This window comes from Mobula birostris, chromosome 9, assembly GCF_030028105.1.
Source record: "Mobula birostris isolate sMobBir1 chromosome 9, sMobBir1.hap1, whole genome shotgun sequence".
Lineage (NCBI taxonomy): Eukaryota > Metazoa > Chordata > Chondrichthyes > Myliobatiformes > Myliobatidae > Mobula > Mobula birostris.
In genome coordinates this window covers 1,454,001-1,478,645 of record NC_092378.1, presented here as the reverse complement: position 1 = coordinate 1,478,645, position 24,645 = coordinate 1,454,001, and the positions used below count along the sequence as shown (strand labels likewise).

General features: G+C 44.9%; 1 protein-coding gene across 1 annotated transcript in view; it reads left to right on the top strand.

The window, feature by feature from the left end:
- The window catches only part of rfx4 (regulatory factor X, 4), a 125,205-nt gene that overhangs the window by 77,254 nt on the left and 23,306 nt on the right, over window positions 1-24,645 (top strand). The window contains exons 15-17 of the mRNA XM_072269309.1: window positions 1,863-2,015; window positions 3,376-3,535; window positions 14,505-14,640. Coding sequence (XP_072125410.1) covers window positions 1,863-2,015; window positions 3,376-3,535; window positions 14,505-14,640 — 449 coding nt within the window. The remainder of the gene's footprint in view (window positions 1-1,862; window positions 2,016-3,375; window positions 3,536-14,504; window positions 14,641-24,645) is intronic.

The window sequence follows — 24,645 nt, the reverse complement described above, 5'->3', positions numbered from 1 at the left end:
CTTCTCTCTGTAAACCTTGATGTCCATACTAATTGAGAACCCATCCATGCCTGCTTTAAATGTAGTCACAGAATGCTGGAGGAACTGACGGATCAAGCAGTATCTTACAAAAGGTCCTGATGAAGAGTCTCAGTCCAAATGTCGAATCTTTATTCCCCTCTATAGATGTGCCTGACCCACTGAGTTCCTCCAGCATTTTGCGTGTGTTACTCTGGATCTCCAGAATCTCTTGTGTCCTCAAATATACCCAATGACTGAGCCTCCACAGCCATCTGTAGCAACAAATTCCACAGATTCACCACCCTCTGGATAAAGAAGTTCCGCCTACTCTCTTTTCTGAAGGAGGAAGTGATTCATTCTTAGAGCCAAGATGGTTCAGTTAAGAGTTAGTAGAGATCCGAAGAGAAACTTGAAGTAATTGAATACATTTGGAAGATTTGTTAAGGGAGACATGGCAAGTGATGTGTTATCACTGCAGCTTATGGGAGTTGGCAGAGACCAATAAGATTCAACCTACCACATCTGGACTCAGTTTCTGCATCTTGAGGAGTTTCAGCTCAGAGTTGTTGAACTGGAATCTGAGCTTTGGGGGACCGTGTGCTACCTATGGTGTAGGAATCAGCTCCATACCAGTTAGGTCATGGTCACACATAGTGTGTGACCACACGTCAGGTGCTGGTGCTTTGACTATAGGCAGGAATGAGGAATTAGAATCAGAATCAGGTTTAATATCATTGGCATGTCATGAAAAATCATGAAATGTGTTGTTCTGTGACAGCTGCACATTGCATTATATAATAATAATGAACTATAAATTACAATAAGAAATATACAGTATATGTATATAAATTAGTTTACTGTAAGTAGTGCAAAAAGTGAGCAAAAAATGACCGAGGTAGTGTACATGACTTAACTGTCCATTTAGAAATCTGATGGTGGTGGGGAAGGAGCTGTTCCTGAATCGTGAATTGTGTGTCTTTAGGCTCCTGTACCTCCCTCTTCATGGCAGCAATGAGAGGAGGGTGATGGGGGTTGTTAATGGTGAGAGCTGCCTTTTGAAGGTGTCCTGGATGCTGGGGAGTCTGGTGCCCATGATGGAGCTGGCAAGTTTACGACTTTCTGCAGCTTTTTCTAATCCTGTGCCAGAAGGTGGTGTAACCTGTTAGAATGCCCTCTACTGTCGGCATTTCAGGCCAAGACTCTTCATCAGGACTGAAAGGGCAATGGGAAGGATCCGGAATAGGAAGGTGGGGGAGGGGAAGGAGAACAAGCTAAATTGTGACTGATGAAGCCACATAGGCTTGGGAGGGGGGATGAAGTGAGAAGCTGGGGGGTAATGCGTAGAAAAGGCAAGGGGCTGGAGATGAAGGAATCTGACAGGAAAGGAGAGTGTAGACCATGTGAGGAAGGGAAGGAGGAGGGGCACCACAGGTCGACGAGAGGCTTGTGAGGAGAAGAGGTAAGAGGCCATAGTGGAGAATGGAAGAAAAGAGAGATGGAAGATGGCGAAAAATGGCCAGAGGTTAGAGAAATTGATGTTCAGGGCTTCAGGTTGGAGCATACCACATGGAGTATGGAGTATAGTTGCTCCCACAACCCGAGAGTGGTCTCTTCGTGTCAGTAGCAGAGGCCGTAGATCAACGTGTTGGAATGGGAATGGGAAATCAAATTGAAATAGGTGGCCAGTGGGAGATCACAGCCTGGCTATTTACCAGTTTAAAGTGCTGTACTGTTCGTTTATGTTGTCCCTGTCTATGACAGTTTGAATGTTTCACTACTATCGTGTAGCTCAGCATTTTGTTCAGTTGCCCGGTGTCCGCCATGAAGCCCATCACTGACAAGCTCTCTCCTTCCATGTGCAGTGGGCCGGCAGGAGGAAGCATTGCCAACTGATCACAATCCCCCAACGCAATCCCCTCCGCCTTTCTCTCCGGATAAATCCGTCACAGCTGAGATCCAACCAACGTCACCCACCAACAACCAGTCGCCGGAGTACACTGGAGTTACCACAGCAGGTGAGAGAGTCCCCTGTCCACACGGCCATGCTCACTGAGTCCACAATGGCTGGCAATGCCCCTTCACTGTGCCAGTGATGGTCCAAGTGCAGAGCGGGAGACGCAGACACAGAACGAACAGTTCACTGAGTTTTAGGAAGAATTGTACAGTACAGAGGAAAATAATAACTGTTAGGCCAACAGGGCCGATATCTAAACACTCTCTAAATAAAATCTAACGTCATCACTGTGGCTTGAAAATAGTAACCCAGAACTAAATTAATATTGCTCCTTTAACAGCATCTACCTTAATCACTAATCTTCTTTCCTGGAACGTGGACTAAGGTAAGCAGGGAGCATTGTCATCGCTGTGTTTCAATCGGGACTTGACAAGACAGAAGCAGAAGGAACAGAGTTGAAAAGAGTTACAAAGAAACTCTAATTGCCTAGAGTGTGTGCACTCTCACGTATGAGAGTGTTGACTTCTTCAGCTGCTCACCTGTGAGAGGGCCCGGGCTCCGCGGTTGTGACAGCCGAGCCCTGAGCAGAGGTGGCTGGACAGTGTGGTTTGGTGGGGAAGGTCGGAACAATAAGGGGGGGGGGGAACATTACAGTGGAGGGTACAGAGCACCCCAGGGTAGGGCAGTGGGGTCAGTCAGATCAGAGCCTCAGCTGGAAGGGTATCAGGAACAGGAGAAGCATCAGCAGGCCACTCGGCCCATTGGGCCCATTCCATCACAGCTGACCCCCTGCCCCTGCCCTGTCCATAGGAATGGGCCTGCTCCACACAGAGTGAGTTCCCTCTGCCTCTGTCCACCACTCGTTCTACTCTAGATATTCACTTCTCCGAGCCATGGAGTGAGGGTACCCTCAGTTGGAGATCATCTCGGTGGTCCAGCTGAGATTCACCGCCCATCACAGCTTGTGGGATCTTCCTGTACACAGACTACTCCTGGCATCAACCGTAATCCCCCTTGTCTACAAGCTCCTTCCCCTGCTCCTCCCTCTGTCTGGGAGTGTCTGAGCTTGGAATTGGTCTATCTGTCATGTCACGTGTGTCACTCCTGTCTCGGGCATTGTGATGTGGGGAGGCATTCTCTGAAACAGCTCGACCCTCAACATCTGATATCCAGAGGCATGAGATGTCGTGAAAAACATCTTCCCATTAAAATGCTGCTCTTTACACACTTATCTTATAAATGATTTACTTGTGTGAACAATGCAAATAGCAGTAGCAAAATATCATTAGACAGGAGCAGAATTCGGCCACTTGGCCCATGTAGAGGCTTCCTGCCTGCTGGGGTGCAGTTTGCGGTGATGGGTACTCTCTGCTGCACACAGAATAACCCGAGTGCGTGTTGCTGGTTCTGTGCCTTGCCAGGAGCGGTGCAGTCCTACACATGGTCCCTGACGTACACCGTCACCACCGGAGCGGCTTCTCCCGACAACACACAGCCGCTGCCCTGCATGAGGAGTAACCACGTGGCTCCCGCATCCACAACGCACAGGATGCCAGGGTACACGCACAGAGAGCAGCACGGGTGAGTCATATCACAATACGAACGGTCACTGACTTCCCGCTAACGGATTTCCTTAACATTCCATGTTAGAATTTAGACAGTCTTCAAGAGTGATCTGAAGTTTTGTGTAACATAACTACCATAACTACATATCACAGCAACTGACTGGCAAGTATTCCCTATTGACACACCTGCGCACCTTCCTTACTGATGCGCCTGTGCAGCTGCTTCCTATTAACACACCAGTGGACCTGCTTCCTACTAACATACCTGTGTACCTTCCCTACTCATACACTTGTGCATTCGCTCCATATACTGATATACCTGTGCACTGGCCTTCTACCAACACACCTGTGCATCCTCACTTACTGACACACCTGTTCACCTGCCCTGCCCCATCTACTGACACATCTATTGCACCATACACGGCTCCGGGGTAACATCCCACGCACCAATAATCAGCAGGCCATGATGCTCCGGGATTTGGGCTATTTTTTGTAACTGTATGCTTTTCTGGTGTTGTAATTGTCTGTGTTGTATGTGCTGTGTGTGACTGTGCATTGCACCCTGATCCCAGAGGAACGTGATTTTGTTTGACTGCATCCATGTGTATGGTTGAATGACAATTTGGTGAACTTGAACCTGAACTTGCTTGCTATGAACAAACCTGTGTACTGTCACTTACTGACACATCTGAACACCTGTTCCACTACCAACACACCTGTGCATCTCTGCTACAGACACACCTGTGCACTGCCCTAATTGACATACCTGTTTACTTGCTCCCTACTGATACACCTGTGTGCCTCCCATACTGACACCTCTGTGTACATCCTCTCTCTACTGACACAACTCTGCAACTTCTTCTACTGATATACCTATTCACCTGCTCCATCTACTGGCACACCTGTGTACCTGCTTACACTACAAACACACCTGTGCACCTCCCTGACTGATATTCCTGTTCACCCCATCAGGGAGGAGGTACAGGAGGCAGAAGCATGCACTCATTGTTTTAGGAATAGTTTCTTCCCCTCTGTCATCTTCCTCTTTCATGCTATACCTTTGTTTGTTTTTGCATGCATTTACTTATTTATCTCTTTGTTCATTTATATAATTATTGTAACTTCTAGTAATTTTTATGTCTTGCACTGTACTGCTGCCATACAGCAACAAATTTCACCACCTTTGTCAGTCAAAATAAACCAGATTCTGATTCTGATTCCTGAATGACACACCTGTACACCTCTCCACCTGCCTGCTTCCTCTGCTGGCAAGAATAACCCTTTTCACTCTTTTTTCCAAGCAGCAAACTATTTCTCCAATATATTTCCTCAACCCAGTACACTTCTATTATTTGCAATAAACTTTTCATGGGATCTTGTCAAATGAGTCTGGATTTCCTGTACATAGGACAGCACACCTGTGTACGTCTCCTCCCCTCTGTCCACACACCTGTGTACTGCTCTAATCTTGTCACATCTGTGTAGGTCTCCTCTGCCAAAATACTTGTGTACCTATAAGACCATAAGATATAGGAGCAGAAGTAGGCCATTCGGCCCATCGAGTCTGCTCTGCCATTCAATCATGGGTTGATCCAATTCTTCCAGTCATCCCCACTCCCCTACTTTCACCCCATACCCTCTGATGCCCTGGTTAATCAAGAACCTGGCTATCTCTGCCTAAAATACACCCAATGACTTGGCCTCCACAGCTGCTTGTGGCAACAAATTCCACAGATTTACCACACTTTGGCTAAAGTAATTTCTCCGCATCTCAGTTCTTTGGATGTCTTTCTATCCGGAAGTCGTGCCCTCTTGTCCTAGACTCCCCTACCATGGGAAATAACTTTGCTATATCTAATCTGTTCAGACCTTTTAACAATTGAAATGTTTCTGAGATTGCCCCCTCATTCTCCTGAACTCCAGGGAATACAGCCCAAGAGCTGCCAGACATTCCTCATACGGTAACACTTTCATTCCTGGAATCATTCTCATGAATCTTCTCTGAACCCTCTCCAATGTCAGTATATCCTTTCTAAAATAAGGAGCCCAAAACTGCACACAATACTCCAAGTGTGGTCTCACGAGTGCCTTACAGAGCCTCAACATCACATCCCTGCTCTTATATTCTATACCTCTAGAAATGAATGCCAACATTGCATTCGCCTTCTTCACCACCGACTCAACCTGGAGGTTAACCTTTAGGGTATCTTGGACAAGGACTCCCAAGTCCCATTGCATCTCTGCATTTTGAATTCTCTCCCCATCTAAATAATAGTCTGCCCATTTATTTCTTCCACCAAAGTGCATGAACATACACTTTCCAACATTGTATTTCATTTGCCACATCTTTGCCCATTCCACTCCCCCAAACTATCTAAATCTCTCTGCAGGCTCTCTGTTTCCTCCACATTATCCGCTCCTCCACCTATCTTTGTATCACTGGCAAATTTAGCCACAAATCCATTAATACCATAGTCCAAATCATTGACATACATCATAAAAAGCAGCAGTCCCAACACCGAACCCTGTGGAACTCCACCAGTAACTGGCAGCCAGCCAGAATAGGATCCCTGTATTCCCACTCTCTGTTTTCTGCTGATCAGCCAATGCTCCACCCATGCTAGTAACTTCCCTATAATTCCATGGGCTCTTATCTTGCTAAGCAGTCTCATGTACAGCACCTTATCAAAGGCCTTCTGAAAATCACACGTCTACTGCATCTCCTTTGTCTACCCTCCTTGTAATTTCCTCAAAGAAATGCAGTAGGTTTGTCAGGCAGGATTTTCCTTTGAGGAAACCATGCTGGCTTTGGCCCATCTTGTCATGTGCCTCCAGGTACGTGGTAATCTCATCCCTAACAATTGATTCCAACAACTTCCCAACCACTGATGTCAGGCTAACGAGTCTATAGTTTCCTTTCTGCTGCCTCCCACCCTCCTTAAATAGCGAAGTAACATTTGCAATTTTCCAGTCATCCGGTACAATGCCAGAATGTATCGATTCTTGAAAGATCATTGTTAATGCCTCCTCATTCTCTCCAGCTATTTCCTTCAGAACTCAAGGGTGCATTCCATCGGGTCCAGGAGATTTATCCACCCTCAGACCATTAAGCTTCCTGAGCACCTACTCAGTCAAAATTTTCATTTTTCATTTAAAATCTTTTTTATTATTATTGAAAATCAACAAAAATACATGAAAGTAATCAAGTCAACATGTCAATATGTACAAGAAGAATTAAATTATCAAATAACTGATTAACAAAGCTAAACAAAACAATATATCAATAATAATAAGAAAAAATAAAATGTTAAAACTATTTTTTTGGAAAAAAGAAAGGAGGAAAAAAGAGCCCCTACTAACTAAAACAAAAAAACCCCTACTAACAGAAATAAAAAGGAAAAAAAAAAACCCATTGGGAGCACAACCCCAGAACTATAGGCCATACAAGCTTCCATAAAAGAAAAAACAGCAATCCGCCAACTCAAATCCATTTAAACAAGAATCAGAAGGGGACCATCTTAATTAACTCAAATCAGATGATAGTAGTGGGCAAAAGAACCCCACCTTTTCTCAAAGTCAAATCGAGGATCAAAAGTTTGACTTCTGATTTTCTCCAAACTAAGACATAACATCACCTGAGAGAACCATTGTATCAAAGTGGGAGCAGAGGCATCTTTCCATTTCAATAAAATAGCCCTTCTGGCTAATAATAACAAATGCAATTACATGTTGGTCTGATATAGAAATACCATGAATATATTGAGGGATGATACTGAACAAAACTGTCAGTTTATTAGGTTGTAAATTAATTTTTAAAGCTTTAGAGATTGTAGAGAAAATAGATTTCCGAAACTGTTCCAATACAGAACACGACCAAAACATGTGTGTCAATGTAGCTGTCTCAGTTTTACATCTATCACAATGACTATCAACATTAGGAAATATTTTAGACAGTCTCTCCTTTGTCAAATTGTAACGATGCACAATTTTAAATTAAATTAACGAGTGACTGGCACAAATCAAAGAGGAGTTAACCAACTTCAAAATTCGCAACCAATCCTCTGTTATAAAGGTCATGTTAAGCTCTTGCTTAATCTTAAGTAAAGGATAATTGTACTGTTGTAATAGTAAATTATAAATTTTCCTAATAAAACCTTTCACTAAAGGATTCATTTTTAAAATAATGTCTAACAGGTCAGAATCTTGTATATATGGAAAATTACTTAAATATTCTTGTAAGAGATGTCTGACCTGAAGATATTGCAAGAAATGTGAGTATGAGAGAGAGTATTTAGTTACTAATTTCTCAAAAGACATCAATCGGCCTTCTTGGAACAGATCCATAAAGGAATAGACTCCTTTATTCCTCCAAAGAAAAAAGGTAGGATCAGTAAGTGAAGGTTTAAATAAATAATTTCAATAAATTAAACTAAGAAGGTTAAATTTTTTGAGATTAAATAAATTATGAAACTGGTACCAAATTCATAATGACTGCTTAATCATAGGACATAAATTTAGATTAGAAATTTTGCCTAGTTGTACAGGTAAAGAAGCTCTTAATAATGAAGTTAAGTAAAATTGTTTCACAGCTTTCAATCACAAATCAACCCAAGGTGGTCATTCATTTTTATCACTAACAGGTCTATAGTTTCCTTTTTGCTGCCTCCCACCCTTCTTAAATAGTGGAGTAACATTTGCAATTTTCCATTCATCTGGTACAATGCCAGGATCTATCAATTCTTGAAAGATCATTGTTAATGCCTCTGCAAACTCTCCAGCTACTTCCTTCAGAACCCGAGGGTGCATTCCATCGGGTCCAGGAGATTTATCCACCCTCAGACCATTAATCTTCCTGAGCACCTTCTCAGTCGAAATTTTCACTGTACAAACTAAACTTCCCTGACACTCTTGAATGTCCGGTATACTGCAGACATCTTCCACTGTGAAGACTGATGCAAAATATGCATTCAGTTCTTCTGCCATCTCTGCATCACTCATTACAATATCTCCAGCATAATTTTGTATTGGTCCTATATCTACCCTCGACTCTCTTTTACCCTTTATATGCTTGAAAAAGCTTTAAGTATCTTCTTTGATATTAGTTGCCAGCTTCTTTTCATAATTCATCTTTTCCTTCCTAATAACCTTCTTAGTTTCCTTCCGCAAGGTTTTAAAAGCTTCCCAATCCTCTATCTTCCCACTAGCTCTAGCCTCCTTTTATGCCCTTTCTTTTGCTTTTACTTTGGCTCTGACTTCACTTGTCAGCCACTGTAGTGTCCTTCTTGCATTTGAAAATTTCTTCTTATTTGGAATATCTGTATTGAACTTCCCTCATTTTTCACAGAAACTCCAGCCAATGCTGCTCTGCTGTCCTTCCTGCTAGTGTCTCTTTCTAGTCAACTTCGGCCAGTTCCCCTTTCATGCCATTGTAATTTCCTTTATTCCACTGAAATACCAACACATTGGATTTTACTTTTTCCCTCTCAAATTTCAAAGTGAACTTGATCATATTGTAATCACTGTTCCCTAAGGGTTCCTTAGCCTTAGAGCTCTCTTATCACCTCTGGATCATTGCACAACACCCAATCCAGCACAGCCGATCCCCTAGCAAGCTCAACAACAAGCTGTTCTGAAAAGCCATCCCTTAGACATTCTACAAATTCTCTCTCTTGAGGTCCAGTACTGGCCTGGTTTTCCCAATCCACTTTCGTGTTAAAATCCCCAACGATTATCATGACTTTGCCTTTCTGACATGCTTTTTCTATCTCCTGCTGTAATTTGTAATCCACATCCTGGCTGCTGTTTGGAGGCCTGTATACAACTGCCATTAGGGTCCTTTTACCCTTGCCATTTCTTAACTCAACCCATAGAGACTCTACACCTTCCGATCTTATGTCATCCTTTTCTAATGATTTAATATTATTTCTTATACACAGGGCCACACCGACCCCTCTGCCTACTAACCTATTTTTCTGATGCACCGTATATCCTTGGATGTTCAGCTCCCAATAGCAGCCATCCTTTAGCCAAGTTTCAGAGGTGGCCACAATGTCGTATTTGCCAATCTGTAGCTGAATTTGAAGAACATCCATTTTATTCCTTATGCTGTGTGCATTCAAATACAACAATTTCAGTCCAGTATTTGTTGCTTTCTGTTTTAACTGCACCACACCTCTATTGCCCTGTAACTCATGCCACTGGCTGTAATTAAACCTCATCTCCTGCCTGTTCTTTCTATAGTCTCTGTTGCACGCTATCTTTAATTTATTTTTGTTTTCCCCTTCCTCAACCCTATTACTCCAGTTCCCATTCCCTTGCCAAATTATTTTAAACCCTCCCGAACAGCTCTATTAAACCTGCCTGCTAGGATATTGGACCCCTTTGGGTTCAGGTGTAACCCATCCTTTTTGTACAGGTTGTACCACCCCCAGAAGATCCAGGAAACTGAAGCCCTGCCCACTACATCAGTCTCTCAGCCATGCATTAATATACCTGATTATGTTATTCTTGCACTCGTTCACACGTGGCACAGGCAGCAATTCTGAGATTACTACCTTGGAGGTCCTGCTTTTCAGCTTCCTATCCAACTCCCTGAATTCTCCCTTCAGGACCTCCTCCCTTTTTCTACCTACGTCATTGGTACCAACATGTACCAAGACTTTTCGCTGTCCATTCTCTCCCTTCAGAATACTCTGCACCCGATCTGAGACATCTCGTACCCTGGCACCTGGGAGGCAACACACCATGCGGGTATCTCTATCAGGCTGACAGAACCTTCTGTCTGTTCCCCTCACTATGGAATCCCCTATGACTACCACATTCCTCATCTTCTTCTCTCCCTTCTGCACCATGGAACCAGACTCAGTGCCAGAGACCCGATTGCAGTGGTCATCCTCTGTCAGGTCATCCCCCTCAACAGCATCTAAAACAAGATAACAATTACTGAGGGGGATGGCCACAGGGGTGCTCTGTACTATCTGAGCTCTTTCGCTTGCCTCCCTGACCGTCACCCACTTGTTCAACTTCTGCAGCCTCCGGATGACTATCTCCCTGTATCTCCTCTCTGTCTCCTGCTCACTTTCCCTAATAAGCTGTAAGTCATCGAGCCGCAGCTCCAGATCCCTAACACGCTCTCTCAGGAGCTGCATCTCGTACACCTGGCGCAGATGTGGCCATCTGGGAGACTGGAAGATTCCCAGGATTCCACATCTGACACCCAGAGCAAAACACTAACCATACCAACATGTTCTCTATTCCTCAAAAAAATGCAAAGAAAATCCAAAAATGAAGCCCACCTACCCACTTACCTCGCCGAAGACTGCTCTCACTGAAACCTGGATGAGCAAAAGCCTGTCGCTTCTACTCTCGCCACTGGCCTACTCCCGACAATGGCCGTTCCGCTTAACCCTCCTGTACTTTTATTTAGTTCGTCGAGCTCAGTTTCCACCGCTGATAGGCCCCACATAAGTATGTTCCGTCTGCACCTGTGCGCACACTCTCTGCAGGTGTACCTGTGCACACGCTCTCTGCAGGTGTACCTGTGCGCACGCTCTCTGCAGGTGTACCTGTGCGCAGGCTCTCTGCAGGTGTACCTGTACTTAGTGCCTAATGCTGGTGCTGGTGCACAGGTGTTTCAGTGTGTGGAGCAGGTGCAGTGGGAGTGTTTGACCTTGTGAGCTGACAGAGGGAATATGTCTGTCAGCCTCTTCCTATATAGATCACAAGGTCAAGAGACATAGGAGCAGAATTAGGCAATTCAGCCCATCGAGCCTGCTCCCCCTTTCCAGTGTGGATAATCTATTATCTCGCTCAAACCCATTCTCCCTTTGACCTTTCACACCTCTATCTAGGACCTATGAACCTCAACTTTAAAAATATCCCAAAACACCCACAGGTAAAAATACCTGTGGCAATGAATTCCACAGATTCACCACCCTCTGGCTAAAGAAATTCCTCTTCATCTCTGTTCTAAACAGACATCCTTTTATTCTGAGGCCGTGTCCTCTGATTTGCACTCCCCCACTATAGAAAGAATCCTCCCCACATCCACTCTGTCTAAACCTTTCAATATTTGAAAGGTTTTAATGAGATTCTTCCCTCATTCTTCTAAACTATAGCAAATACGAGCCTAGAGGTATCAAACGCTCCTCATATGTTAACCAGTTCTTTCCCAGGACCACTGTGAATCACTACTGGACCCTCTCCAATGGCAGCACATCTTTTCTTACATGTGGCCCAAAATTGTTCACAATACTCCAAGTGAAGCCTCACTAATGCCTTATAAAGCCTCAGCATTACATCCTTCCTTTTATATTCTAGTCCTCTTCAAATGAATACTAACATTGCATTTGCCTTCCTTACCCCAGATTCAACCTGCAAATGAACCTTTAGGGAATCCTGCACAAGGACTCCCACGTCCCTTTGACAATAGACAATAGGTGCAGGAGTAGGCCATTCGGCCCTTCGAGCCAGCACCGCCATTCACTGTGATCATGGCTGATCATCCACTATCAGTATCCAGTTCCTGCCTTATCCCCATAACCTTTGATTCCACTATCTTTAAGAGCTCTATCCATCTCTTTTTTGAAAGCATCCAGAGACTTGGCCTCCACAGCCTTCTGGGGCAGAGCATTCCATATTTCCACCACCCTCTGGGTGAAAAAGTTTTTCCTCAACTCCGTTCTAAATGGCCTACCCTTAATTCTTAAACTGTGGCCCCTTTGCACTTCAGATTTTCTTGTACAAAAGTGCATGACCATACACTTCCAGATACTGTATTCCACCTGCAATTTCTTTGCCCATTCTCCTAATCTGTCTGTCCTTCTGTAGCCTCTCTACTTCCTTAAAACTATCTGCCCCTCCACCTATCTTCATATCATCTGCAAACTTTGCAACAAAGCCATCAATTCAATCATCCGAATCATTGACATATAACATAAAAAGAATCGATCCCAACACATACCCCTGTGGAACACCACTAATCACCAGCAGCCAATCAGAAAAGGCTCCCTTTATTCCCGCTCTTTGCCTCCTGCCAATCAGCCGCTGCTTTATTGATGCTTGAATTTTTCTGTAATGCCACAGGCTCATAGCTTGTTAAGCAGCCTCATGTGTGGCACCTTGTCAAAGGCCTTCTGAAAATCCAAATACACGGCATCAACTAATTCTCTTTTGTCTATTCTACTTGTTGTTTCTTTAAAGAATTCCAACAGATTTGTCAGGTAAGATTTTCCCTTCAGGAAACCTTGCTGACTCTGGCTTACTTTATCATGTGTCTCCAACTGAGGTCAGACTAACTGGCCTATAGATTCCTTTCTTCTGCCTCTCTCCTTCTTGAAGAGTGAAATGACATTTGCAATTTAATAGTCTTCCGCAACCCTTCCAGAATCTAGTGATTCTTGAAACATCAATGCTAATGCTTCCACAATGTCTTCCTCCACCTCTTTCAGAACCCTGGGGTGTACACCATCTGGTTCAGGTGACCTATCTACCTTCAGACCTTTCATTTTCCCAAGAACCTTCTCTCTCATTATGATAACATCACACACTTCATGATCCCTGACACCTGGACTTCCACCATACCGTTAGTGTTTTCCACAGTGAAGACTGATGCAAAAAAGTTATTCAGTTGGTCGACGTTGGTCAAACCACCCTTAGTGAATTGTGAGCAGTTGAGGGCCCCATGTCTAAGGAAGGATGTGCTGGAATTGGAGAGGGTCTAAAGGAGGTTCACGAGTGATCCCAGCAATGAAAAGGCTAACGTATGAGGAGCATTTGATGACTCTGGGCTTGTACTCGCTGGAGTTCAGAAGAATGAAGGGGATCTCATTGAAAACTATTGAATACTGAAAGGCCTAGTCAGAGTGGATATAGAGAGGATGTTTCCTATAGTGGAGGAGTCTAGGACCAGAGGGCACAGATTCAGAATTGAGGGGCATCCATTCAGAACAGAGATGAAGAGGAATTTCTTTGGCCAGAAGATTGTGAATCTGTGGAATTCATTGCCACAGACAGCTGTGGAGGTCAAGCAATAGGGTGTATTAAAGTGGAGGTTGATAGGATGTGGGTTGGACAGGGCATCAACAGTTATGGGAAAAGGCAGGAGAATAGGATTGAGAGGGTTAATAAATCTGCCATGATGGAATGGCAGATCAGACTTGATGGGCTGAAAGGCCTAATTCTGCTACACCTGATAGAGGTGTACAAGATAATAGATCGAGTGGACAGCCAGACACGTTTTCCCAGGGCGGAAGTGGACAGTGGATAATAGATCGAGTGGACAGCCAGACACGTTTTCCCAGGGCGGAAGTGGACAGTGGATAATAGATCGAGTGGACAGCCAGACGCATTTCCCCAGGGCGGAAGCGGCTAATATGAGGGACCATAATTTTAAGGTGATTGGAGGAAATTATGGGGGGGGGAGTGATGTTGGAAGTAGGTTTTTTAACACAGAGTGGGCACATGGATTGTGCTGCCAGAGGCAGCGGTAGAGGCAGACACATTCGGGACACGTCAGAGACACTTAGACAGGCATATGGATGATAGAAAGATGGAGGGCTACGTGGAAGGGAAGGGTTAGATTGATCTTAGAGTAGGTTAAAAGGTCAGTACAACATTGTGGGCCAAAGGGCCTGACTTCTCTTTAAGCCCAGCGCTCCTACTGGGGCAACAGCAGCTTGCCAGAGTCCCCTCTCTTGGGCTGATAGAAGGTTGGTCGTCCCTGTGGCTTCTGCTTTCACCACACGACTTCATATGTTTCCTGGCAAAGATCCTTCTCCTCCCGGGGTGAGGTGTTTGGAGCTTTTGTTGCCGTTTCAGTAGCTCTTGTTTCGTACCGGGTGCAGTTGCTAGCCCCCTGCCTCTCCCTTCTCTTTCCGTAGCCGGGCTTGGCAGATTGAAGGACCTGTACTGTGCTGCAATGTTACATGTTCTAATAAACAGTGCTGTTTTGTAACGTCTCTCCATGTGCAACCTCTCTCTTCCAGGTACACAGGAGGCTACAATTATGGCAGTTACAGCAATCAGCCTGCACTCCCCATCCAGAACCAATACCCAGCCCTCACGCATGACAGCCTCTCCTCACCTCTGCCATACTCCGCATACCACCGGACTGCATCACAGGTCAGTCAGCGCTGTCGGCGTTTAGCTGTGCCCTGACATAGGACTGTTTTGGTGAAAGTGAATCTGAGAGCAAAATCCCTGGAATCTGATATAAAACAGAATAGACTAGAAATTCTCAGAGAGCTGGGCAGTGTCTGTGGAGAGGGGATTAACGTTTCAGACCAAAGATCCTTCCATGAGAAATGATAGGGTGATGTAATGAGGCCGTTTAGACAAGTATGCAAATCCCACAGGCATTTACAGTAATGGATGGACTTGATGGGCTGAAGGGTCTGATTCATGACCAGGGGTCTGTAACTCTGTACATGCTGCCCGGTCCTCCGTGTGTTATCAGCACGTTTTGCGTGGTTTAACACAAATGCTGGAACTTAAGAAATATATGAGCTCTGCATGGCCTGGTGCTCAATGTGGGCAAAGTCTCCTGTAGCCACGTCCCTTACGTTGGCTGGAGATAGAGAGAGAGAAAGAGAGCATGAGGCAGAGAGACAGACATGACAGAGAGGCAGAGAGAGGGGAGAAAGAGCAAAATAGAGAGAAGGAGAGAGTCAGAGACGGACTGAGAGACAGCGATGGAGAGAGAGACAGAGAGAGAGACAGAGATGGGGGAGAGACAGAGAGACTCACACACAAACACAGACAGGGAGAGAGAGATAGATAGAGAGAGAGAGAGTCAGACACTGGGAGGCAAAGACAGAGAGATAGAAAGACTGAGAGACAGAAAATGATCAAGAGATAAGGAAAATGAAGATAAAGATTAGCTTTATTTGTCACATGTACATCAACAGTGATGAAATGCTTTGAGAGGTTGGTCGTGACTAGACTGAACTCCTGCCTCAGCAAGGAACTGAACCCACTGCAATTTGCCTATCGCCACAATATGTCAACGGCAGACGCAATCTCAATGGCTCTTCACACAGCCTTAGACCACCTGGAAACACAAACACCTATGTCAGGATGCTGTTCATCGACTACAGCTCAGCATTTAATACCATCATTCCCACAATCCTGATTGAGAAGTTGCAGAACCTGGGCCTCTGTACCTCCCTCTGCAATTGGATCCTCGACTTCCTAACCGGAAGACCACAGTCTGTGCAGATTGGTGATAACATCTCCTCGCTGACGATCAGCACTGGTGCACCTCAGGGGTGTGTGCTTAGCCCACTGCTCTACTCTCTCTATACCCATGACCATGTGGCTAGGCATAGCTCAAATCCCATCTATAAATTTCCTGATGATACAACCATTGTTGGTAGAATCTCACGTGGTGACGAGAGGGTGTACAGGAGCTAGATTTGCCAACTAGTGGAGGGGTGTCACAGCAACAATCTTGCACTCAGCATCAGTAAACGAAAGAGCTGATTGTGGACTTCAGGAAGGGTAAGACGAAGGAACACATACCAATCCTCATAGAGAGATCAGAAGTGGAGAGAATGAGCAGTTTCAAGTTCCTGGGTGTCAAGATCTCTGAGGATCTAACCTGGTCCCAACATATCGATGTAGCTATAGAGAAGGCAAGACAGCGACTATACTTCATTAGGAGTTTGCAGAGATTTGGTATGTCAACAAAAACACTCAAAAACTTCTATAGGTGTACCATGGAGAGCATTCTGACAGGCTGCTTCACTGTCTGGCATGGGATGGCTACTGCACAGGACCTAAAGAAGCTTCAGAGGGTTGTAAATTTAGTTGGCTCATTTTGAGTACTGGCCTACAAAGTACCCAGGACATCTTCAGGGAGCGGTGTCTCAGAAAGGCAGGGTCCATTATTAAGGACCTCCAGCACCCAAGGCATGCCCTTTTCACACTGTTACCATCAGGTAGGAGGTACAGAAGCCTGAAGGCACACACTCAGCGATTCAGGAACAGCTTCTTCCCCTCTGCCATCAGATTCCTAAATTGACATTGAACCTGTGAACACTACCTCACTTTTTCAATATATATTATTATGTTTTTGCACTATTTTTAATCTATTCAATATACATACACTGTAATTGATTTACTCATTTATTATTATTATTTTATTATTTTTTTCTTATTATTATGTATTGCATTGAACTGCTGCTGCTAAGTTGACAAATTTCACGACACATGCCGGTGATAATAAACCTGATTCTGAAACATCAAAACAACCAGTGAAATGTGTCAATGTCCAGCACAGTTTGAGGATGTGCTGGAGGCAGCCCACAAGTGTTACCGTGCTTCTGGCACCAACGTAGCATGCCCATAACTCACTAACCCTGACCCGTACATCTTCAGAATGTGGGAGGAAACCCATATGGTCATGTGGAGAACATACAATCCTCTTACACACAGCAGTGAGAACTGAAGCTAGTGACTGATAATAGCACTACACTAACTGCCACCCCACCATAACACCCAGCTGTGTAGACTGAGAGAAGGAGGAGGACAGACATAGTGAGGGGGAGCCAGGGACAGACTGGGGATACGGTTGGTGCTGTCTCATCACATTTGGCTGAATTTTGACTGGATTGGATGCAAATACTCACATCAAACAATAATGAGATTTCTTGACAGTAACTGACTGTAGTAAAGCAGCCTTATTATAACAACTTCCCCGGTGAGACAACCGCGATGCCAAATTCAACACCTATCTGCCTGCACTCCTTGCCTATTCGTATGACTTTCTAGATGCCTCAGACATCACAATCGTATCTGCTTCCATCCCCACCCCCGGCAGTCCACTGCAGGCACTCACCACCCTACGTAAAAAAAATTGACTCTCCCATAAATTTAACCACCTCCCCTCTCACCTTAACCTGTGCCCTGTCGTATTTGACTTTGGCAGGTCAGCTATTTTGAACTATGCTCCTAAACTATGGAACTCAATACATCAAACTATGTTCAAAGTTCAAAAGTTAAAAGTAATTTTATTATCAAAGTACATATATGTCATCAGATAAAATCCTGAGATTCATGTGCTTGCGGGCATACTGTAATCCAAGAAACACAATAGAATCAATGAACAATCCAACAGGACAAACAACCAATGTGAGAAAAAATCACCAAACTCTGTAAATCTAAAGGAAAATAATAATAATAAATAAGCAAATACCGAGATCGTAAGATGAAGAGTCCTTAAAAGTGAGTCCTTTGGTTGTGGGAACAGTTCAATCACTGGACAAGTGAAGTTGAGTGAATTTATCCTCTTTTTGTTTGACAGCCTTTTGGCTGAGGGGCAGTAACTGTTCCTGAACCTGGTGGCGTGGGTCCTGAGGCTCCTGTGTCTCCTTCCTGATGGCAGCAGCAGGAAGAGAGCATGGCCTCACTGGTGGGGGTCCTTGATGATGGATGCTGTATCCCTGCATCAGCACACCGTGTAGATGTGTTCAATGGTGGGGAGGGTTTACAGGTGATGGACTGAGCCATATCCATTACCTTTTGAAGGACTTTCTGTTCAAAGGCATTGGTGTTTGCATACCAGGCCGTGATGCAGCCAATATACTCTCCACTATAGAAGTCTGTCATGCCGAATCGTTGTAAACTTTTAAGCAGAAGCACTAATGTGCTTTCTTCTTAGTGGCATTTATGTGCTGGACCCAGGGCAGAGCCTCTGAAATGACAACACCGAGGAATTTAAAGTTGCTGACCCTCTCAGCCTCTGATCCTCCGATGACAACTGGCTCATGGACCTCCAGTTTCCCCCTCCTGAAGACAATAATCAGTTGCTTGGTCTTGCCGACATTGAGTAAGAGACTGTTGCAACATCACTCAGCCAGATTTTCAATCTCCTTCCTGTATGCTGATCCATCACCACCTTTGATTCAAGCAACGGCAGTGGTGTGGCCAGCTTTGGAGCTGTGCTTAGTCTCATAGTCATAACTGTACAGCGGGTAGAGCAGGGGGCTAAACACACAGCATTGTGGTGCACCTGTGCTGATGGAGATTGTGGAGGAGATGTTGTTGCCAATCTGAACTGACTGGGGTCTGCAAATGAGAAAATCCAGGATCCAATTACACAGGGAGGCATTGAGGCCAAGGTCTTGAGGCTTTTTGATCATTTAGGGATGCCCACTCAGTTGATACATTTATACACCAGCTCAAAACCTATTTTTTTAACCTTGCTTTCATCTAACATCTTTTTGTCTTTTATTTTCATGTTTGCACTTTATCCCATTGTAAAGCACTTTGAACTACTTCAGCCGTATGAAAAGTCCTCCATAAATAAGTTGTCATTATTATTATCTCTACCCTGTCTACCCTGTCTTTGTCTCTTGTAATTCTATAAACCTCTCAGCCTCCACTACTCTGGAGAAAACAACCCACACAGATTCGAGGTTTAGGGATGTCCCATTTTGAGTCCACAGCATTCTGAAATGGGAGGGTGAGCAGCCTAAGGTCGTGGTCAATGTCGGTACCAATGACATGGGTAGGACAAGTGACGAGGTCCTGTAAAGTGAGTTCAGGGAGTTAAAGGGCAGGACCTCCAGGTTGTAATCTCAAGATTGCTCCCCGTTCCACATGATAGCGAGGCCAGAAATAGGAAGATTATACAATTTAACATGTGGCTATGGGTTGGTGTAGGAGGGAGGGCTTCAAATTTTTGGATAATTAGGCTCTTTTCCAGGGAATGTGGGATCTGTACTTGAACTGAAGGAGGACTAATATCCTAGCGGGAAGTTTTTAGTGTTGCACTGTGAAAGTTTAACCAAGAGTTGCAGGGGGATGGGAATCAGAATGCCAGAACAGTTAATGGAGTGATTGTGGAGAAAGATATTGTTAAGTCTACATAGAAGATTGGGAATCAAAAGGTTGGGCATGGTGGGAGTGATGTTCTAAGCTGCGTATATTTCAATGCAAGGAGTATTGTAGGAAAATTGGAGATGTACATGGATGGCAGGGGTAATGAGGGCTATGGTCTGCGTGCAGGTCAATGGAACTAGACAGATGAATGTTTCGTCACAGACTAGATGGGCTGAAGGGCCTGTTTTTGTGCTGTACTGTTCTATGACTCTACGAATTGCCCAATATCTCTTTATCGCTCAAACTCCAGGATGCTACAGTGTGGTGAAACCGATTATTAATCATTCTTTTGAATACACAGCTCATAAGAATTTATATGTGGAAAGAACTATTTCTGTTTGGCTGTTCCGCACCAGTCTATATCTGTGGAGTTTCTAGATTTAGAAGCATAAGATAGAAAAGGGACCTTTTATTTTCTGGGGCTGATTTTCCAGGATGTTTAACAATGAAGAATGGTGCCTTAAATTGCATCTTGGCAAGTTGGCCATCTCTCATTCCTCAAGTATTCTCGGCATGTGTTCCTGAAGCTGTAACAAACAAAGATTTCGTGTCTGGCTCTTTGATGAAGATATATAATATTGAATCTATCAAGAAATTAAATTTAGGCAAAACACAAAGTTCATTACTGATGATCACATTTATTAATAGATCATCGATGATCGATTGTATTCTACAATAAGTAATCAATCCCTCACTAAGTCCTCTGATAGAGTCGGGCAGCACTACAAAACAGAAACAGACCCTTCTGTCCATCTACCCCATGCTAAACTATTAATCTGCCTAGTCCCTTCGACCTGCACCTGGACCATCGCCCTCCATACCGCGCCCCTCCCCCATCCATGTACCTGAAGTGTGTGTCCCTCAATGCAAGAAGCATCAGGAACAAAGGTGATGAACTGAGAGCTTGGATACATACATGGAATTACGATGTAGTGGCCATTACAGAGACTTGGCTGGCACCAGGGCAGGAATGGATTCTCAATATTCCTGGATTTCAGTGCTTTAAAAGGGATAGAGAGGGGGGAAAAGGGGAGGAGCGGTGGCATTACTGGTCAGGGATACTATTACAGCTACAGAAACGGTGGGTAATGTAGCAGGATCCTTTTTTGAGTCAGTATGGGTGGAAGTCAGGAACAGGAAGGGAGCGGTTACTCGAGTATTCTCTAGGCCCCCTGGTAGCAGCAGAGATACAGAGGAGCAGATTGGGAGGCAGATTCTGGAAAGGTGCAAAAATAACAAGGTTGTTATCATGGGTGACTTTAACTTCCCTAATATTGATTGGCCCAGTGAGGAAGATAAAGAATGGTAGGGTGAAGGAACCATGGGTGACAAGTGAGGTGGAAAATCTAGTCAGGTGGAAGAAGGCAGCGTACATGAGGTTTAGGAAGAAAGGATCAGATGGGTCTATTGAGGAATATAGGGAAGCAAGAAAGGAGCTTAAGAAGGGGCTGAGAAGAGCAAGAAGGGGGCATGAGAAGGCCTTGGCAAGTAGGGTAAAGGAAAACCCCAAGGCATTCTTCAATTATGTGAAGAACAAAAGGATGACAGGAGTGAAGGTAGGACCGATTAGAGATAAAGGTGGGAAGATGGCCTGGAGGCTGTGGAAGTGAGTGAGGTCCTCAATGAATATTTCTCTTCGGTATTCACCAATGAGAGGGAACTTGATGGTGAGGACAATATGAGTGAGGTTGATGTTCTGGAGCATGTTGATATTAAGGGAGAGTAGGTGTTGGAGTTGTTAAAATACATTAGGATGGATAATCCCCGGGGCCTGATGGAATATTCCCCAGGCTGCTCCATGGGGCGAGGGAAGAGATTGCTGAGCCTCTGGCTAGGATCTTTATGTCCTCGTTGTCCACAGGAATGATACCGGAGGATTGGAGGGAGGCGAATGTTATCCTCTTGTTCAAAAAAGGTAGTAGGGATAGTCCGGGTAATTATAGACCAGTGAGCCTTATGTCTGTGGTGGGAAAGCTGTTGGAAAACATTCTTAGAGATAGGATCTCTGGGCATTTAGAGAATCATGGTCTGATCAGGGACAGTCAGCATGGCTTTGTGAAGGGCAGATCGTGTCTAACAAGCCTGATAGAGTTCTTTGAGGTGGTGACGAGGCATATAGATGAGGGTAGTGCAGTGGATGTGATCTAGATGGACTTTAGTAAGGCATTTGACAAGGTTCCACACGGTAGGCTTATTCAGAAAGTCAGAAGGCATGGGATCCAGGGAAGTTTGGCCAGATGGATTCAGAATTGGCTTGCCTGCAGAAGGCAGAGGGTGGTGGTGGAGGGAGTACATTCAGACTGGAGGATTGTGACTAGTGGTGTCCCACAAGGATCTGTTCTGGGACCTCTACTTTTCGTGATTTTTATTAACCTCCTGGATGTAGGGGTAGAAGGGTGGGTTGGCAAGTTTGCAGATGACACAAAGGTTGGTGGTGTTGTAGATAGTGTAGAGGATTGTCGAAGATTGCAGAGAGACATTGATAGGATGCAGAAGTGGGCTGAGAAGTGGCAGATGGAGTTCAACCCGGAGAAGTGTGAGGTGGTACACTTTGGAAGGACAAACTCCAAGGCAGAGTACAAAGTAAATGGCAGGATACTTGGTAGTGTGGAGGAGCCTAGGGATCTGGGGGTACATGTCCACAGATCCCTGAAAGTTGCCTCACAGATGGATAGGGTAGTTAAGAAAGCTTATGGGGTGTTAACTTTCATAAGTCGAGGGATAGTGTTTAAGAGTCGCGATGTAATGATGCAGCTCTATAAAACTCTGGTTAGGCCACACTTGAAGTACTGTGTCCAGTTCTGGTCGCCTCACTATAGGAAGGATGTGGAAGCATTGGAAAGGGTACAGAGGAGATTTACCAGGATGCTGCCTGGTTTAGAAAGTATGCATTATGATCAGAGATTAAGGGAGCTAGGGCTTTACTCTTCGGAGAGAGGGAGAATGAGAGGAGACATGATAGAGGTGTACAAGATAATAAGAGGCATAGATAGAGTGGATAGCCAGCGCCTCTTCCCCAGGGTACCACTGCTCAATACAAGAGGACATGGCTTGAAGGTAAGGGGTGGGAAGTTCAAGGGAGATATTAGAGGAAGGTTTTTTACTCAGAGAGTGGTTGGTGCGTGGAATGCACTGCCTGAGTCAGTGGTGGAGGCAGATACACTTGTGAAGTTTAAGAGACTACTATACAGGTATATGGAGGAATTTAAGGTGGGGAGTTATATGGGAGGCAGGGTTTGAGGGTTGGCTCAACATTGTAGGCCGAAGGGCCTGTAATGTGCTGTACTATTCTATGTTCTATCCAATTTTCTCTTCAATGTTGAAATCAAATCCGCTGGCAGCATGTTCCTATATTTTGATTTATTAAGGTCAAACATGCTAAAAACTCTCTTTATGATCCTCTCTACCTGTGACATCACATTCAAGGATTCATGGACCTGTATTCCCAGATCTCTCTGCACTAATGCTGTATCTCCTGTTTGACCAACCGTCTACACAGTCTCTCCATTACCAGTGACACTAATCTTTCACCATGTACTCAGCACCTGCTCTCCAGATGTTCCTCCAGCTGTTTCACACACCTCAGCCTTTCCTCTTGTACCTGTGGTAAGGACTCACACAGAACCCAGCTTCCAACATCTCCATTCCCATCGTTGGGAATCTCTCCAGTAATTGGCACCTTTGCTTAATCAAGCAGAGAAGGAAGCCATTTAGCCCATAAATACCTGGGCTAACCCCCGGAGGCCATTTAGCCCATTGTGTCTGTGCTAGCTCCCTGGAAGTGCTCTCCACCCGATTTGGAATCCCTTCTCTGCTCCTTCCCACTGTCCCTGCACGGCCTTCCTCTCCCTCCCTACACTTAGCCTGTGACTCTTCGAACTATCCTGTGGAGTGTGCTCCTACCGTTGGACAAACTTGGGTCATTTTATCTAATCTTATGATTTTCTCTGGTGTGGTGGAGGTTGAGGGGAGATCTGATAGAGGTTTATAAAAATCATGAGAGGAGTAGATAAGCAATATCTTTTTCCTAGGGTTGAAATGTCTAATACCAGAGGGCATGCATTTAAGGTGGTGGGGCGGTGGGGTGTAATTTCAAAGGAGCTGTGAGGGGTAAGTTCTTTACACAGAGAGTGCTGGGGATGTGGAATGTGTTGCCTGTGGTAGTGTGAGCCAGAAACATTAGGAACATTTAAGAGATGTTTAGATAGGCAGATGAATTTCAGGGAAAGGGAAGGATATGGACATTACGTAGGCAGAAGAGATTAGTTGGTTGGCCATTTGAACAACTACAGAGATGATCCGTATGAACACCATGCAAGACAAGTTTTTCACTGTATCTCGGTACATGTGACAAAAATAACCAATTCACCAATACCAGTCCCCTCTGTACCCTCTGCCAGTCTTCTAATAGTGTGGTGACCAGAAATGTACACAGTACTCAAGCAGAACTTTTTTGATTTGTTTCATGAGCATAAGAGAATGAGAGGAGATTTAACAGATGTATACTCCATTTTGAAGGGTACAGATAGGGTACTGAGCTTGCGTGAAACTAGAACTAGAGGTCATGTGATATATTTAAGCAGAACATGAGGGGGCAAGGCCAGTGTAGACTATCACAATGGGAGCACTGGATCTGGACTGGTGCAGACCATCACAATGGGAACACAGGAACAGGGTCGGTTCAGATTGTCACAATAAGGGCACAGGAAAAGGGTCGGGCAGACTGTCACAATGGGAACACAGGAACACGGCTGGTACAGACTGTCACAATGGGAACACAGGAACAGGGTCCGGGCAGACTGTCACAATGGGAACACAGGAACAGGGTCGGTGCAGACTGTCACAATGGGAGCACAGGAACAGGGTCCGGGCAGACTGTCACAATGGGAACACAGGAACAGGGTCTGGGCAGACTGTCACAATGGGGGCACAGGAACAGGGTCGGTTCAGACTGTGACAATGGGAACACAGGAACAGGGTCCAGGCAGACTGTCACAATGGGAACACAGGGACAAGGTCAGCACAAAATGTCACAATGGGGGCACAGGAACCGGGTCCGGGCAGACTGTCACAATGGGAACACAGGAACAGGGTCCGGGCAGACTGTCACAATGGGGGCACAGGAACAGGGTCCGGGCAGACTGTCACAATGGGGGCACAGGAACAGGGTCGGTTCAGACTGTGACAATGGGAACACAGGAACAGGGTCTGGGCAGACTGTCACAATGGGAACACAGGGACAGG